This window comes from Simochromis diagramma, unplaced genomic scaffold, assembly GCF_900408965.1.
Source record: "Simochromis diagramma unplaced genomic scaffold, fSimDia1.1 OVJJ01000361.1, whole genome shotgun sequence".
NCBI lineage: Eukaryota > Metazoa > Chordata > Actinopteri > Cichliformes > Cichlidae > Simochromis > Simochromis diagramma.
Window position 1 is genome coordinate 1,575,661 of NW_024386860.1, and position 14,405 is coordinate 1,590,065.

General features: G+C 38.9%; 2 protein-coding genes and 1 long non-coding RNA gene across 6 annotated transcripts in view; all 3 read left to right on the forward strand.

Annotated features, from left to right (window-relative positions):
- Positions 1–4,194: 4,194 nt before the first annotated feature.
- Positions 4,195–6,518, forward strand: LOC120733126. Of its 2 annotated transcripts, XR_005695737.1 has the most exons (5): positions 4,195–4,414; positions 5,248–5,563; positions 5,666–5,695; positions 5,775–5,965; positions 6,036–6,518. It is a non-coding gene; the product is annotated as an uncharacterized LOC120733126 (long non-coding RNA). The 2 variants fall into 2 exon arrangements; XR_005695736.1 differs by having other exon boundaries at positions 5,775–6,518.
- Positions 6,519–7,314: 796 nt separating this feature from the next.
- Positions 7,315–10,497, forward strand: LOC120733106. Its single transcript, XM_040031143.1, has 2 exons — positions 7,315–8,129; positions 8,206–10,497. The coding sequence occupies exons 1-2, from the start codon at positions 8,064–8,066 to the stop codon at positions 9,028–9,030; spliced, it is 891 nt and encodes a 296-aa protein (XP_039887077.1). The 5' UTR covers positions 7,315–8,063; the 3' UTR covers positions 9,031–10,497.
- A 413-nt stretch (positions 10,498–10,910) lies between these two features.
- Positions 10,911–14,405, forward strand: part of osbpl3b (oxysterol binding protein-like 3b) — a 36,848-nt gene continuing 33,353 nt past the window's right edge. For 2 of the 3 annotated variants that reach the window (XM_040031079.1, XM_040031080.1), the window contains exon 1: positions 10,911–11,140. The gene's annotated coding sequence lies outside the window, so the exon portion shown is untranslated. The remainder of the gene's footprint in view (positions 11,141–14,405) is intronic. The other variant, XM_040031081.1, reaches the window with a different exon arrangement.

Below are 14,405 nucleotides of genomic sequence, written 5' to 3' on the forward strand. Positions count from 1 at the left end.
CTGTGCTCTGTGATTGTGAAATGTGTGTGTGTGTGTGTGTGTGTGTGTGTGTGTGTGTGTGTGTGTGTGTGTGTGTGTGTGTGTGTGTGTGTGTGTGTGTTTCCTGAAACATGAAATTAAAGAAAAATTCTCCCGAGCTGTGAGCTTTGAAGTGTGAGTTCACAGGTTCATCTTTTTTTCTTTCATCCTTAGCTCACATGAAAGAAACATCATGAATGTCTTCATAAGTCCTTTCAGAAAGCTTATAGTCCGCCAACAAGACAAGGACGGATTTGTAACTGGGCACTGAAGACGAGTGCAAGAGTCAGTGTGTGTGTGTCTGTCTTTCAACCATCAACACATTCTCTTTTTTCAGCAGTTAGAAAGTAACATTTTTATTTATTTAGTTTTGTCGTTTTGCCTCTGTACACCACTAAATCTGATTTTAAGTCATTATCCATTTCCCACCGTGAAGTGTTGTTTGAGCAGGGAATATAGCCCTGTGCACTTCTCAATTAATCAGCAGCCACATCATCAATAAACACCAGTGACCCGGTTCCACTGGCAGCCATATATGCACATGTCACCATGTTTGTCAAACCATTAGCTGTTTCTTTCCTTCTCCATACTTCTCTTCTCCCATTATTCTAGTACAGTTTAATCTTTGTTTCATTTGTCAGATAATGCAGCCTCCTTTATCTGGTTTTTGGCAAAGTCTAATTTTTTACTGAGTGTAAACAGTGGTTTGCATCTTGCTGTAAACCAATCTCTGTGTTTCCATTCATGAAGGCATTTCTTGGTTGCAGACTTCCTCGCTTTTAACTTTGAACATTTTTAACTTTGTTAGATGTTATTAAGTTTTCTGGCTGTAATTCTGAGACCTTATCTGTTTGCACTGAAGCTGAATTTTGTTTGTGTCTGATTGTGCTGTGTTTGCAGGGTAAGATAGCTTAATAAAATTGCTAAAAGCAATATTACTACAACATAATTGGCACAGCAAAGCTGATGAGACCTGACAGTCTTTAGCTTCACTTGTGGCTTTCAGAGGTTAGAAGGTGAAGTTTAATTTCTGCTCTCCTTTAACAGGTTTTGACCAGTGAGGTTATTTTTTTGTGAAGTTAGTCTTTTTCTGACAAAGTTGTATTTTTACTCAGTTGTATAAAGCATTTGTATTCTATTTTTATCCTATTGTATATTTTATTCTATTTATTCTTCTACTGTATATAGTATTTTATTTTATTCTATTCTGTACAGTTGTGTACAGTATTTTATTCCTATTGTATTCTAATTTTTGCTATATAACTTTTGCACTGTCCACTTCCTGCTATGACAAAACAAATTTCCCACGTGTGGGACTAATAAAGGTTATCTTATCTTATCTTATCTTATCTTATCTTATCTTATCTTATCTTATCAACAAATGTCACATGATGACAGTGGTGAGCTAATTTTTCACAATGTGTCTGAAGTTCTTGGCATGAGAGCTACAGATAAAGCTGGTTTCCTGTTGTTGTTGCAAATCATCCACTAACTGTCAACTTCCATCTGCACAATAACCTAATATTAGGGAAAGCACTGCAGCTGCACATTTATAATGCAGCAGCGGGAACTATAATCCGGAGAGAGAGCGGCGGCTCTGCTGGGCCAGAGCAGGGTAATTGGTTACTGGACTTAGCTTATGCTGCTTGATAGGACTTGCATGTTTTGCTGAGACTTTGGACAAGGTCTCTTGAGAATCCCAATTAAAAAGCAGAATGCAGAATGGGTCTTGTGAGTTAACAAACAAGGTTTGCTGCTTGGAAAGCAGTCCAAATCGCGTTCAATAAAACGCAGCCGCACACATTGATTGAAAAACTGGTATTTTAATGCAATTTTCAGGTTTCTGGATTTAATGTGTATTCTTCAATAAACTTCTTACTACTAGGCATAAAAAGACCCTGCATGAATAATAGTGTTTGCAGTGGTTCAAACCATTTTTGTTGTTTTATTTGAGAGTTGGTCTGGTCTGGAAAGGTCTCTCCCATAATTTTCACATATTAAGCAAATCTGGATCCAGTAACATCTGAATGGGAATCTAATGCCGTAGTGGCCTTTTGGTCACTGTGCATAAAGGCAGAGCATATCACAGCAGCTTTAAATGTAATATGCCTATGTTTTGTTGTTACTTATTTAGCCATAAATATTTTATGTTACATAATAAAGAAACATTTTCAGGGGGTTTAATATCATAAATCTTGTTTTCAAATTAAAAACGAATGTAATTGTTTTGGGGACAAGTGTGAAAAGGAAAATTGAAGGATTATATCAGTTTGCTATCATTACACATGAAAGAGCTGGCTCAGCAGGAATAAAAGTTTTTCAATCACCTATATTTCTTTAACAGGAAGTAAGTGCAGGAATTTACAAGGAAATACCACGTATATGGTAAAACAGCAGTGTGTACAATTCTAACAAGGCTGGCAGTCAATATTTGGTATAATCCAAACACAGCCTGGGCTCTCTTAGGCAAAGTTTCATGTCATTTCTTTAAAGTCTTCAGAAATAGTTCCCCAGGCTTCTTGAAGGACATTCAAAGCTCCTCTTGGATGTTGGCTGCTTTTTTGTTTTGTTCTCTGTCAAAAATGATCCCACACTGCTTCAATAATGTTGAGGTCTGAGTGCTGGGGAGGCCTTTCCATGACTCACAGTTTAATTGTGTGTTATTCCATCCAGGTATGCTTTTATTGCATTAACAGTGTGTTTGGCATCATTGTCATATTGAAAAAAGAAGCTGTTGCATAGTGGATGAAAATCTGTCTGTACTTTTCTGTGTTCATAATTCCATCAATTCCATCAAGTCCCCAACAACACTTCCTGAAATATTTCCCCAAACCATGATGGAGCCTCCACTGTGTTTTGTACACAGTCACTGTGGTATCGCTCTCCTGATCTTCTCTGTACATATTGATAACAATTTGAACTTGAATCAAATCTTGATCCATCTAACCATCAAACTGGTTGACACAAATTTTCTGTGCAGTTCTTGTGTAATCTGACATACCTGAGCCTTTCCTTAAGAAAGCTTAATGACAGCCTCCCTTCCACTGAGCCCATTTCTTATGAGACAGTAGTTGAACCTAGTGAACAGTAGGTGGATCAAGGGCCAAATGCATCACTCAGATCCTGCCTGAGTCTTTGCTGGATTTTTTTTTTTCCTATTCCTTAAGGACATGAGATTCAGATACTGTTGCCTGTTATGTGTATACATAACACTGGTTAATCCCCTCAGTGACTGAATAGGTCTGTGTTTAATGGCTTAATTAACAATTAGACATTCCTCTGAAAACAATCAGGTACAAGGACTGGACTAAAAGTAAGTGAAAAAGCAGCTAATGTCCAAAGAAAAATTTTGAAAGAACTTTAGAGGTTTTCTCCAAAGCACTATCACTCAATAAAACTTAAAAAAAAAAAAAGAAAGAAAGAAAGAAAAAAAATACAAGAAACTATGAGGCGCAGTTTGTAAAGTGAAACATGGAAAGTGAAAACAGGAAACTAAATATTTAGTTTCCTGTAACATTTAGATTTAACATTTAACATTTAGATTTAAATATAATATTTAGATTTAACATTTAAAACTGTGTTTTAAATATGAAAAGTTACAAATATTTTACTAAATGTTGTAAAAAATGACTCGGGGGGAAAAATCATGTTTTTGTAAGGTTTTGAGCTAAATGTGGAAAAATGTTGCTGTTAATTTCAGCATGTTTCACTTTACAAACGACGCCCCATATGTGTTACTTTTTGGCATGCCAACACTTAAGTCTGATGGACAGTTTGGGGGCATTCACTAATGCACATAATCTGGATCTATTTCAGTCCTTGTGTTGCGCAGGAATGGACACAATGAAATACGACTCCTGCAACCCAACACCAGTCGCACAGCTTGTATCTGGTGTCGGTGTGTGCTAGTCAGAGCCAGCTTCATTTTCTTTGCACCCATTCACTGAGCTGTGAATGCGTAATATTATCAGATCCACACTGGATGACTGGATGATGGGCGTTCTCAGCAGTGATTGTAAGTAATATTAGTAAATCAGCCGAGACTTGATTTTTGAACAATAACGTTTAAAGAACTGTAAAAATTATATCGCACTGGTCTTAGAGTAGTCAGTGTTTAGTTAGGTTAGTTTTACAGTTGCTTTTAAGTGACATCAGTACTACACACAGTGGGCTGGATTGGGTGTCGCTCACTCTGACCCTATTGTTTGTAACACTGTCACTCTGCCTGTCCCAGGAATTCAAACCCACCTCTTTGGTCAAAAGCAAAGAGGAGATCATCCTGTTCAGTCAAAAAAAGGCTTTAAAATGTTCACCTTTATTTGAAACAAGACATTTGTGTGTTTATCACAGACAGATACTCGGAACTTCTCTGGACTTCCTTTATACCACTGTCCAGGTAAGTTAATATTACGAAAATAGTAATTTATATTAATTAATGATTAAACAGCAAGTATACTCTAGAAGATTAGTCGCTGTATATATAAAATACTGCACAAAAGTCTTAGGCCGCCCCTCACTTCATGTTTTTCTATGAAAATGGGAAATAGATCCAATGATATTTTTATTTCTTTAAGTAGCTGTCCAGGCTTCTTTGAGATTCAAAGCCTTTCTTTGGATGTTAGCTACTTTTTGTCCCATGGTTTGCAGATGGCTGGAAATTATCACTCCATAAGACCTGTTGCCACTTTTTCAGGGGAGTTATTGTAGAATTTGCCGTACCTCAGCCTTCTTCAGTAAACAGATCAACCGAAAGGCCAGATGCATCTCTCGGGTCCTGTTTCAGGGCTTTCATGGATTTGTTTCCCTTTTGCTTAAGGACATAACTTGCAGATCCTGTTCATCTGATGTAGATTTTTTTTTTTTTGTGGGGGGGGGGGGGGGGATCCCCTAGTGTTACTGCTGGCATTTTTCATAGATTCATCTAAAGACATAAAAACAAATGATAGCTACTAGCAATAAAGTGCCTAAAGATGCAATTAAATAATAGGTTCTTTGCTAAATTGTCTTGTCTATGCTTTCTGACTATCCAGAGAAGTGAAACATTAGATTTTCCTAATAAGTAACAACATAATTTTTTGTATAAAAAATAAAAAACTTTTACATTTTTTTCTAAAATATGTGTGTTTTCTTGCTTTTATGACAGATGGTCTAATAAATTTGTTAAGTACTGTGTCTCAAGCTAAACTTGCGTGCAATTACAAACATCGCCTCTTTGTCCTTCTATACTAGTGGGGTTTTTTTAGGGCTTTATCCTTCCTTCACATTCACTGATTATGAGTCAGGTCTTCAGCAGCCACATGGAGCCTTCACTCACCAGTGGATTCAGGGCTGATTTAAATAGACATTATCCCTGCGGTTATGGAGGAACCATACCTGGGTGAGTGTGATGCTGGCTTCATTATGAGACAGTCTTAGAATTTATAATGTAATATATCAAATGTAGTATAATTATATAATTATTTCACCTTCACAGGAGTATCACCAATCAACGCTGTAACAGCAGTGATGGCAGAAACAAAAGTCATGTTCGACTTAATGACCAACTGTAAGTAGCTGCTGATTTTATATAAATATTATAATCACAAACTTCCTCTTCCTGTGTTTGTGGTGATACATAATAACAGGTGTTTTTTGTTTTTTTTACCAGAATACCAAAACCAACAGACATAAATATAGCGTGAGTACTCTTTCCTTAATGATAAACTGATTTGTTTTTGCACATAATTCGACCCTTTCTTGTCTTTGTGCCTTCATAGGGAGAAAATGATAAAGATTGCCATCCCAAAAGAGCATCCCTATTCATCGCACATCTCTCGTTTTGCAATGTTCCCATCCTTCCACTCACCAGATGACCCACATACAGGAGTCAGAGCTGCGTCTCAATCTTTCCTCAACCTCAGTATCCCAAATAGTGCACCTGATATCACTCTGCTAAGCAAAACTAAAGGTGGGATATTCTGATAAAAGGGAGTGGTAGAATGGTTAGGTCTTTAAGATGCTTCTTTTTTCACACCTAGGTGCTCCATATAGACTTGAGAGCTTAGAAACACCACTGAAAATAAGGAAGAAGGCTGTTATGTGGACAGGAGAACATGGCTTTTTTGATGTGAGTGATGAAATATCAGTGACTTCACAGTTTCACTGACGTTAATCGAAGCATAAAGTGTCTTCCGCCTTCCACCAGCATGCAAAACCAGCAAAGGGAGAGAGCCAGGTTTTCTACCCCACTCCCCCAAAAATGGTGCTGCCCAACCTGAAACTTCGAGACTGGGATTTGACGCTATCGGAGAGGACAAGCAACATCCTGAAAAACATGGAGAAGACCCTTTGGGTCACTTCCTACCAAATGCACTACACAGGTAAGAAGTGAAAATACTGAAAAAATAAATCCTTGTGAAACAGAAAGTATCAAAAGTATTTAGTTCATCAGTTTTATCTATCAGGACATATCTTAATGACCTTGTAGTACCATATCACCCTATTAGAGCACTTGACTCTCGCACTGCAGGCCTACTTGTCGTTCCTAGAGTATTTAAAAGTAGAATTGGAGGGAGAGCCTTCAGTTTTCAGGCCCCTCTTCTGTGGAACCAGCTTCCAGTTTGGATTCGGGAGACAGACACTATCTCTACTTTTAAGATTAGGCTTAAAACTTTCCTTTTTGCCAAAGCATATAGTTAGGGCTGGATCAGGTGACCCTGAATCCTCCCTTAGTTACGCTGCAAGAGACGTAGGCTGCCGGGGGATTCCCATGATGCACTGAGTTTTTCCTTTCCAGTCACCTTTCTCACTCACTATGTGTTAATAGACCTCTCTGCATTGAATCATACCTGTTATTAACCTCTGTCTCTCTTCCACTGCATGTCTTTATCCTGTTTTCCTTCTCTCACCCCAACCGGTCGCAGCAGATGGCCGCCCCTCCCTGAGCCTGGTTCTGCCAGAGGTTTCTTCCTGTTAAAGGGGAGTTTTTCCTTCCCACTGTCGCCAAAGTGCTTGCTCATAGGGGGTCATATGATTGTTGGGTTTTTCTCTGTATCTATTATTGTAGGATCTACTGTGCAATATAAAGCACCTTGAGGTAACTGTTGTGATTTGGCGCTATATAAATAAAATTGAATTGAATTGAATTGATGAAAAATCTTCCTGTATTTAGCAGGTTCTAAATTATTTACATACAGCACATGAAATATTACACCGTGCTGTTATATATTTAACAAAAAAAAAAAGCCAAAATGCAGAAGCAATGAGGGGAAAAACTAAGTACACCCTGTGAGTTAGTATCTGGTCAAGCACCTTTTAGCAACAGTACCTTGAAGTGATCATTTCTTTATGATTTTATCTCTCGCATCATTGTAGAGGAATCTTGGCCAAGTCTTCTTTACAATGTTGCATCAGTTAATCTGAGATTTTTGAAATTTCATTTATACACAGCTCTCTTAATGTCATGCCACAGCATTTCAATTAGGTTGAGGTCCAAATCAGCAGCCTTCCACCACTGGACCCAACAGTTGGTTTGATGTGTTTCTGCTGATATGCTATGTTTGCATTTCTTGTTGTTTGTCAAATGTGGTTTTGTACATTATGGCCAAGCAGCTCCACTTTATTCTTGTGTGTCCAGAGGACATTGTTCCAGAAGTCCTGTGATTTGTTCAGATACAACTTTGAAAAACTAAGGTTTGTTGCCATGTTCTTTTTAGAGAGATGAGGCTTTCATACTTGTTCAATCTTCCTGTTTCTCTAAGATCATTGTTGGTGTCTTTTCTCACTGTGACACACACCTGAATGCTCCAGACCAGCAAACTGACAGGACTCGCAGAGGTTCTCACACTTACTGATGATCAATCAGTGATGTGCATTTGGTTAGCAGCACCCGGCTAAAACTTTTTCTCTAAAGTCTTTTGGGAGTATTAATGGTATATTTTTCCCCCGCTGCATCTGCATTTGTAATGTGTAACGTTCTGTAGTTGATATTGTATTTTGTGCAGTAATCCAAAATCTGACATTAATGTGAAATCTTGTTTTAAGGATCAGGGCCAGCAAATCCTTTTATGACAGATGATTTCAAGGAAAAAATGACTAACTTTGCTGGGATTAATTCACACACGTCAAACCTGGTAAAAGACATTGCATTTATTATACGGTAGCATTAACAGACCAGAACACTAATAAGTCTAATTATTTTCCCTGCAGCAAGAAAGGTCGCATCCTGTGTTTGTTCCTTCTAAAGCAAGGCAAGGATGTAGAAAAAGACTGGGGAGCAATGTCAGGAGGAGCAGCTGCAGTCCCACTGCTGCTGAACTCCAAAATACATCTCCAACTCTAAACCAAAGCACTGCCTCGCCTGCTGTGAACCAACCACAAGAGATCACAGCTATGCGTAATGAGGCACCAGATCTGAACCAAATGGGTCATACTCAATCAAAGTGCAGCACTAACTCCACAAAGGCACAGCAGACTGAGCTGTCCCAGGAGGTCTTACGCAAGCAGCAAGCTCAGTGCAAATGCTCTGCACATAAGGGCAGAAAGAGGGAAAACTGCAAAGTCCAGTTTGACAATGTCATGCAAGGATCCCCGTCACAGAGCAACCAAGAGGCTAACGCTGCCCAGATCACAAACACAGAGCAACTCTGGGACCTGTCCAACCGCCTACATCCCCAAGGAGGGATAGAAGTCAACAGAGAGGAAAGCATCTGTGAAGACAAAGACCAGACGAGCAGGGAATCACATCCCAAATTGTTACCAGGACCAGAGGACAGAGAGCGGCTACATGGCAACTCTAATCCGTGCATCATGCCACGCTCTCCTGTCCTGCCAGGCAGTTCTTCCATTGGGACTGTGGGTAAATCAGGTGCAGCCCTGACCCTATTAGACCTTCAACATTCATTCAGCAAGTCAGAGGCTCATCGCAAGTTCAACAGCTCCATCACTCATGCCGCTGTGAACCTTAGAGACAACGTAGTCTGTGGGAAAAAACACAACTTCTATGGGATTAACTGCTACTACATCCATGGATGACCTTCCATCCAGCCATTTTTCCCACTTACCCAATTCAGAATTGCAAGGATGGATAGAGTTGTTCCCAGCTGTCAGAGGAGAAATGGCATGGTACACCCTGGACAGTTTACCACTCTCACATTTACACCTACAGCCAATTAACCTAACCACATACACGTTTTTGGACTGTGGGAGGAAGCCTGAGGACGGGGAGAGCATACAAACTCCACACAGGAAGGCCCTGTCCAGCTGGTGGATTGAAACCCAGGGCCTTTGTGCTGTGAGGCAACAGTACTAACCACTGCAGCTCCCATATGGCCTTATAAAACATAATTGTAATATCTCAGTAAAGCAATAGCAGTTCTAATAACCTGAATCCTGAAAGTAACTTAGTATTAAAATTTAAATGACTGCATGTATTTAACATTACTTAAGTGTGACTTTTCATAACCAAAGATGCAGTGGACAGTTTTTCAGAAGCGTTATTGCACCTATAGAGCAATTTATCACAGGTTTCAATATAGGTTATTGTTACATAACACCCACATTAAAGACTTCTTGGCACAACTAAAAATGGACTTTCATGGACTGACCATAAGGAATACAGCCTATTTTGTGCAATCCCTCATATGACTATAGTCACATTTAAAGTTTCTCTGTAACTGTATAAGAATGCAATTTGTTTTTTGTTTTTCTTTCAGACTGAAGCTAATTAGAATAAACATATTACTGCGAGCACAGTAAGTGTTTCATCCATGTCGGAAGCATTGTTAATTTGCTCTTTAGTTTCACACATTTCATTTGCATTAGAGCTCAGGATTTATTTTACAGTACTGGTCTCTTACAAGCTGTGGCTAATTGTATCAAGTAAAATAAAAGCAACAGCCTTCAAAGCTCAGTGAGTTCAGCCAGCCTGCACAGTGCACACAGAAGCAATTCAGCTGTACCAGATTCATAATGCTGCACAGATGAATACTTTAGTCTTCCCTGTAACCTTTCCAATTTTACAGAGAGAGAGAGAGAAAAATATGAGGCTGATTTTTCCAGCAAATGTAACACAGAGTGCAGCACAGAGCATTGTGCTGCCTGTGTTATGGAATCCAACTCTGTGTATTATAGGTGCCGCAGTAACCTTCCAGCGTGCCACTGTGAAAGGAAAAAAAAGGCTCTTTTGCACAAAATCTGTTGCAGTCAGGCTGACTTGTGTGAAATGATTTTTTTTTTTTTATGACAGTATGTCCTTGAGGTGCAAGCCTGCAGCCTTCACTGATACAACAGCGTCTCATTCAGACTTTCACTGAAAAAGAATAATGGCTCACAAAGCAAAGTAGACATGCACAGTTTGCTGTTTAATAATGGAGACAATATCAGTTTGTCGACGGGATGGAAATAAAAATTATATGGCTTTTGTTGAGTTCTGTTTCTGTCTGCTGTCATAATTATGCAATAAGTCTATACTTAAATCACGTGAAATGACTTAAAGGTATAGAAAAAAGTACCTATTTACTCAACTGTTGTATGTTTGCATTTTAATCTGTTTGCAGACACTTTGACTGTTTAACAGCACAGATGTGATTCAGCAGTGTATCCAGTAGGTGGCGGTATATGCTAACTTTTGTCGTTTGAACTTCATTTATCGCTTCTAATGACAGTTATTTAGCCATTTCTGTGATATTTACTAATGTGAATAGTCAAATAAAATAAAATAAAAAAGTCAAATAAAATATTTATCCTCTAAGATCCACTATAACGCATTAATTAACAGGACTGCATGTAAAATATGAAGATAACTTCTACACTGTGTCCTTGCGCTTTGGGGACCTCCTCTACACGTCTATGCGTCACGGAAATATGTCAGTGATAGAAACGCCGCCCCTTTAAGTTGACGCCGAGCTTTGCTTTGCAGTTTAATTGGAGTTGGCCTCAGTCAGTCGCCTCTCATCTCCCTCCTCCGTACAGCGGTGGAGAGACTGATGCTTTTCAGCGCGGCTGGATGGTGCATGTGTGTACTTGTCATAGTAGAGTAGCCAGGCTGTTTGGTTGGGGCTCTAAACTGACTATCTCTTCTCCGGCTGTGGCCTTTCCTGTAGTTAAACATCTGTTCACCGATCGTGTCCATCTGTAGCTCAAGGTGAGTGTGTTTTCTTTCTCTCTCTCTCTCGTCCAAGAAAAACTCTTTGGCCTTGTAATTTTCTCTTATGCAATGATGAATCTCAAACCCTCCGGAAGTTATTTGATTGATTATGATCTTTCAGCCGAACAAATCAGGTGCATGTGAATTTTTAGTTGTAATGTTCTTCGAAACACTTCAGCAGAGTCATCAAAGTTTAACAACCCATCGATAAACTGGATAAATGTAAAAGCGCTTGACCTTAAATTTATGTCCTATAGTTTAACAAGCAACTGGTATTTATATATTTATTTATTTGTTTATTTAAAGGTCTGGACATGAGACAATATGAACAACAATAGATCACTTTGGTCTCCAGACTCTTGAGTCTTCTACAAGTTATAAAAGATGGTCTGTTGTTTCTATGATAAACCTAATATGCAGTAGAACTCATTAGCTTCACAGGCGACAAGTCATAAGCCAGGACTGTGAATAATGTGCCTTTATGACTGTGTGTATCTCTCATGCTGAGTGGATGTAGGTGTGTGTGATATCCATTTTCAGATTCAATCATGGCTGGAGCTCAGCATCTCCTGCTTAACAGATAGTGGTCAAAGCAAACAGGATTATGGAGGATTTTTCTTTGTTTCACATGTAATATTGAATATTTATGGTAGTTATCAGTGCACCCGAGCAGGATTCATAAATCCAGCTGAATAAGAGTGACTTATGGCACAACTTCACAGTGAAAAAAAATGTGACTCAAAGCTGTTTTGTCAGAGATCTATGTGGCTCATATACAGAGTAATTTTACAGCTAACACAAGGTCGCTCAGTTTTCTAGAGTCCTGTGTAAACAGTGCAACAGAGGAGGCTTTTCAAGTGTTGCTTGAACTGTGTTTGTTCAAACATGTATGGGGAAGGCCACTCAGAATTTCAGCATAAATGCACGCTGGCATGGGGTGGAGCAAAGGAGGTAGATAGTGTGCACGCTGCCACAGATTTGTATACAGTTAAGGAGAAAGTCAAGGTTATTCAGTGGAACATTGAGTTTTATTTTTTTCTTAGAGATTGGCAATGTTGATTGTTGTGACACTAAATTCTTGAGGGCTTGGTAAGTTTCAGTGTATAAACTACTTCTCATTTTTCTGTCACAGCTGTGCTCACTGGGGACTATGGTTTGTTTGGTGGCCCATCTGTCTTTTCTCACATTTCCTGAGGTTTTGTGCTCCTATCACGCCCAAGTCAGTGATTGCAGTCAAACACAAAGAGACTGTGAGAGAGAAGAATCAATAGAATCTGTGGAATGCAACAGCGAGAAATAAAATAAAATTGCTTTGTCTGGGGAAAAACACATATAATCGCAGAGTTTCAAAAAGAAAACGTGGTTAAGGAGGATTTTCTAAATTTATTTTATTTTATTTAACTGGACATTTTGTACAGTAGAATATTTATTTTGAAAATCCTAAATAATAGGTGTGGTGCTTAATTTAATTTCATGGGTATAGCTAGTATTAGCAGTAAAGCACTGCATTTCATAAGGTGACCTCCAGCTCACAGTAATTTCACTGAATGTTTGAATGGGCCTATAATCTGTCAGATTCTACAGAATTCGTTCATTTTGGTGCTGAGTCTTTATATTGCATGGGCTGTTTCCAGTTTTTTAGGTCACCTGCTGTTGTGTTGTTTATAGTGTAACATCATATTGCAGAAAATTGCACAGCACCGACGGTCAGGCCAGCACATTGATATTTACCAGTCAATAATTTCCTTGCAATGATCAACAGAATTCAGATAGCAGAGGATGTATAGAGCTATCATTTTCGCACACTGGCTCATACAGTGACCTGTGTGAAGTAGTTGTGGCTTCAGGGTGTACGTTACAAAAAACCCCAAACTTATTTGTAATAGCCGCTCACTGGCAGGTGAACAATGCAAAAAAAAAAAGTGTCAACAAAGCAGCTGTTGTGAGTATGTGGCAGGTGTTTTTGCTATTTTTGCAGGACCTGTAGGTCTACATAAATAATTCATGTGGTTTCATATCTAAAAATATACATGTGGTTTTGGGCCGGCATGAGAGAAGCTCCTCCTTTGAGCTGTAGTTTCTGTAGTTTTCAAATTCAACTTAAGTTTTTTTTTTTAATTTATTCTATTAAATACTAGAACTGAAAGAAGCTTCTCGGATGAGAGGTGAAACGTCTTCAAGCAACTTAAAGAAGTCCAGACGCTTTTCTTTACAAGCTCCTTTGACTACGATGACCTGGATGACTGAGAACCTTCACAGACGTTTCTAAATAATAAAACCCTGCAACAGGCTGATGACTTTTCCTCTTGCCTTATGACAGCTGAGATAGCCTCCAGCCCCCCAACACAACCCTGAATTTGATAGCAGGATAGATGGATAAGATCATCACTCCCGCTGTTATGCAATTTGTCCATCTACTTTTTGTCCAAATTAGTAATATAGTTTTTTAATAGCAGCTTGCTACTCTTGTCTTCAGCTTCCTCCAGGCATCGGAGAGACTGAAAGAAGCTCAAAGGCTGGTTTCATAACTCCCTCACAGACTGCCAGATATCTGCATGAAATTTTAACGAGGGCGGCACTAGTTGATACTTTTTGATAAAAACCAATAAAGCACAGTGAGGGGGAAAAAACATGTTTTTTTCCAAACTCCTGCATATAATAGCGGTCTTTCTGTGGCATTTAAAACTGATCCGATACTGTCTTTAAGAATGACAGTTTTTATGTAACAGAACAGTTACTTCTGCTTTTCAAGTTCGAATCATATCAACAAATACCGACATAATAAAGCATGACAGTGTCATTTTATACAGTCACTTGCCACTTTATTAGGTACACCCTTCTAGTACAGGGTTGGGCCCCTGAGCTGCCTTAATTCTCATGGCATTGGTTCAACAATCCCCTGAAAACGTTCTTTAGAGATTTGGATTCATATTGACATGATAGCATCACACAATTGCTTCAGATTTGTGGGTGAAGGCCATCTGAGTACAGTGAACTCATCATCATGTTCAAAAAATCTGTTTTAGATGATCTGAGCTTTGTGACAAGGCAGGATTCACCCCTGCTTTTATGATGTTTACACCAAATTCTGACCCTACCATTCGAATTCTCACAGGGAAATCTAGACTCATCAGACCAGGCAATGTTTTTTTTTCCAGTGTTGCTTGGTCTGATAAGTTTTAATTGCTGAGGAGATGAAAATTCTAGTCCTAGTTTCCTGTTCTTGGCAGCTCATTGTGGTATTCCTATGCTGTAGCCTGTC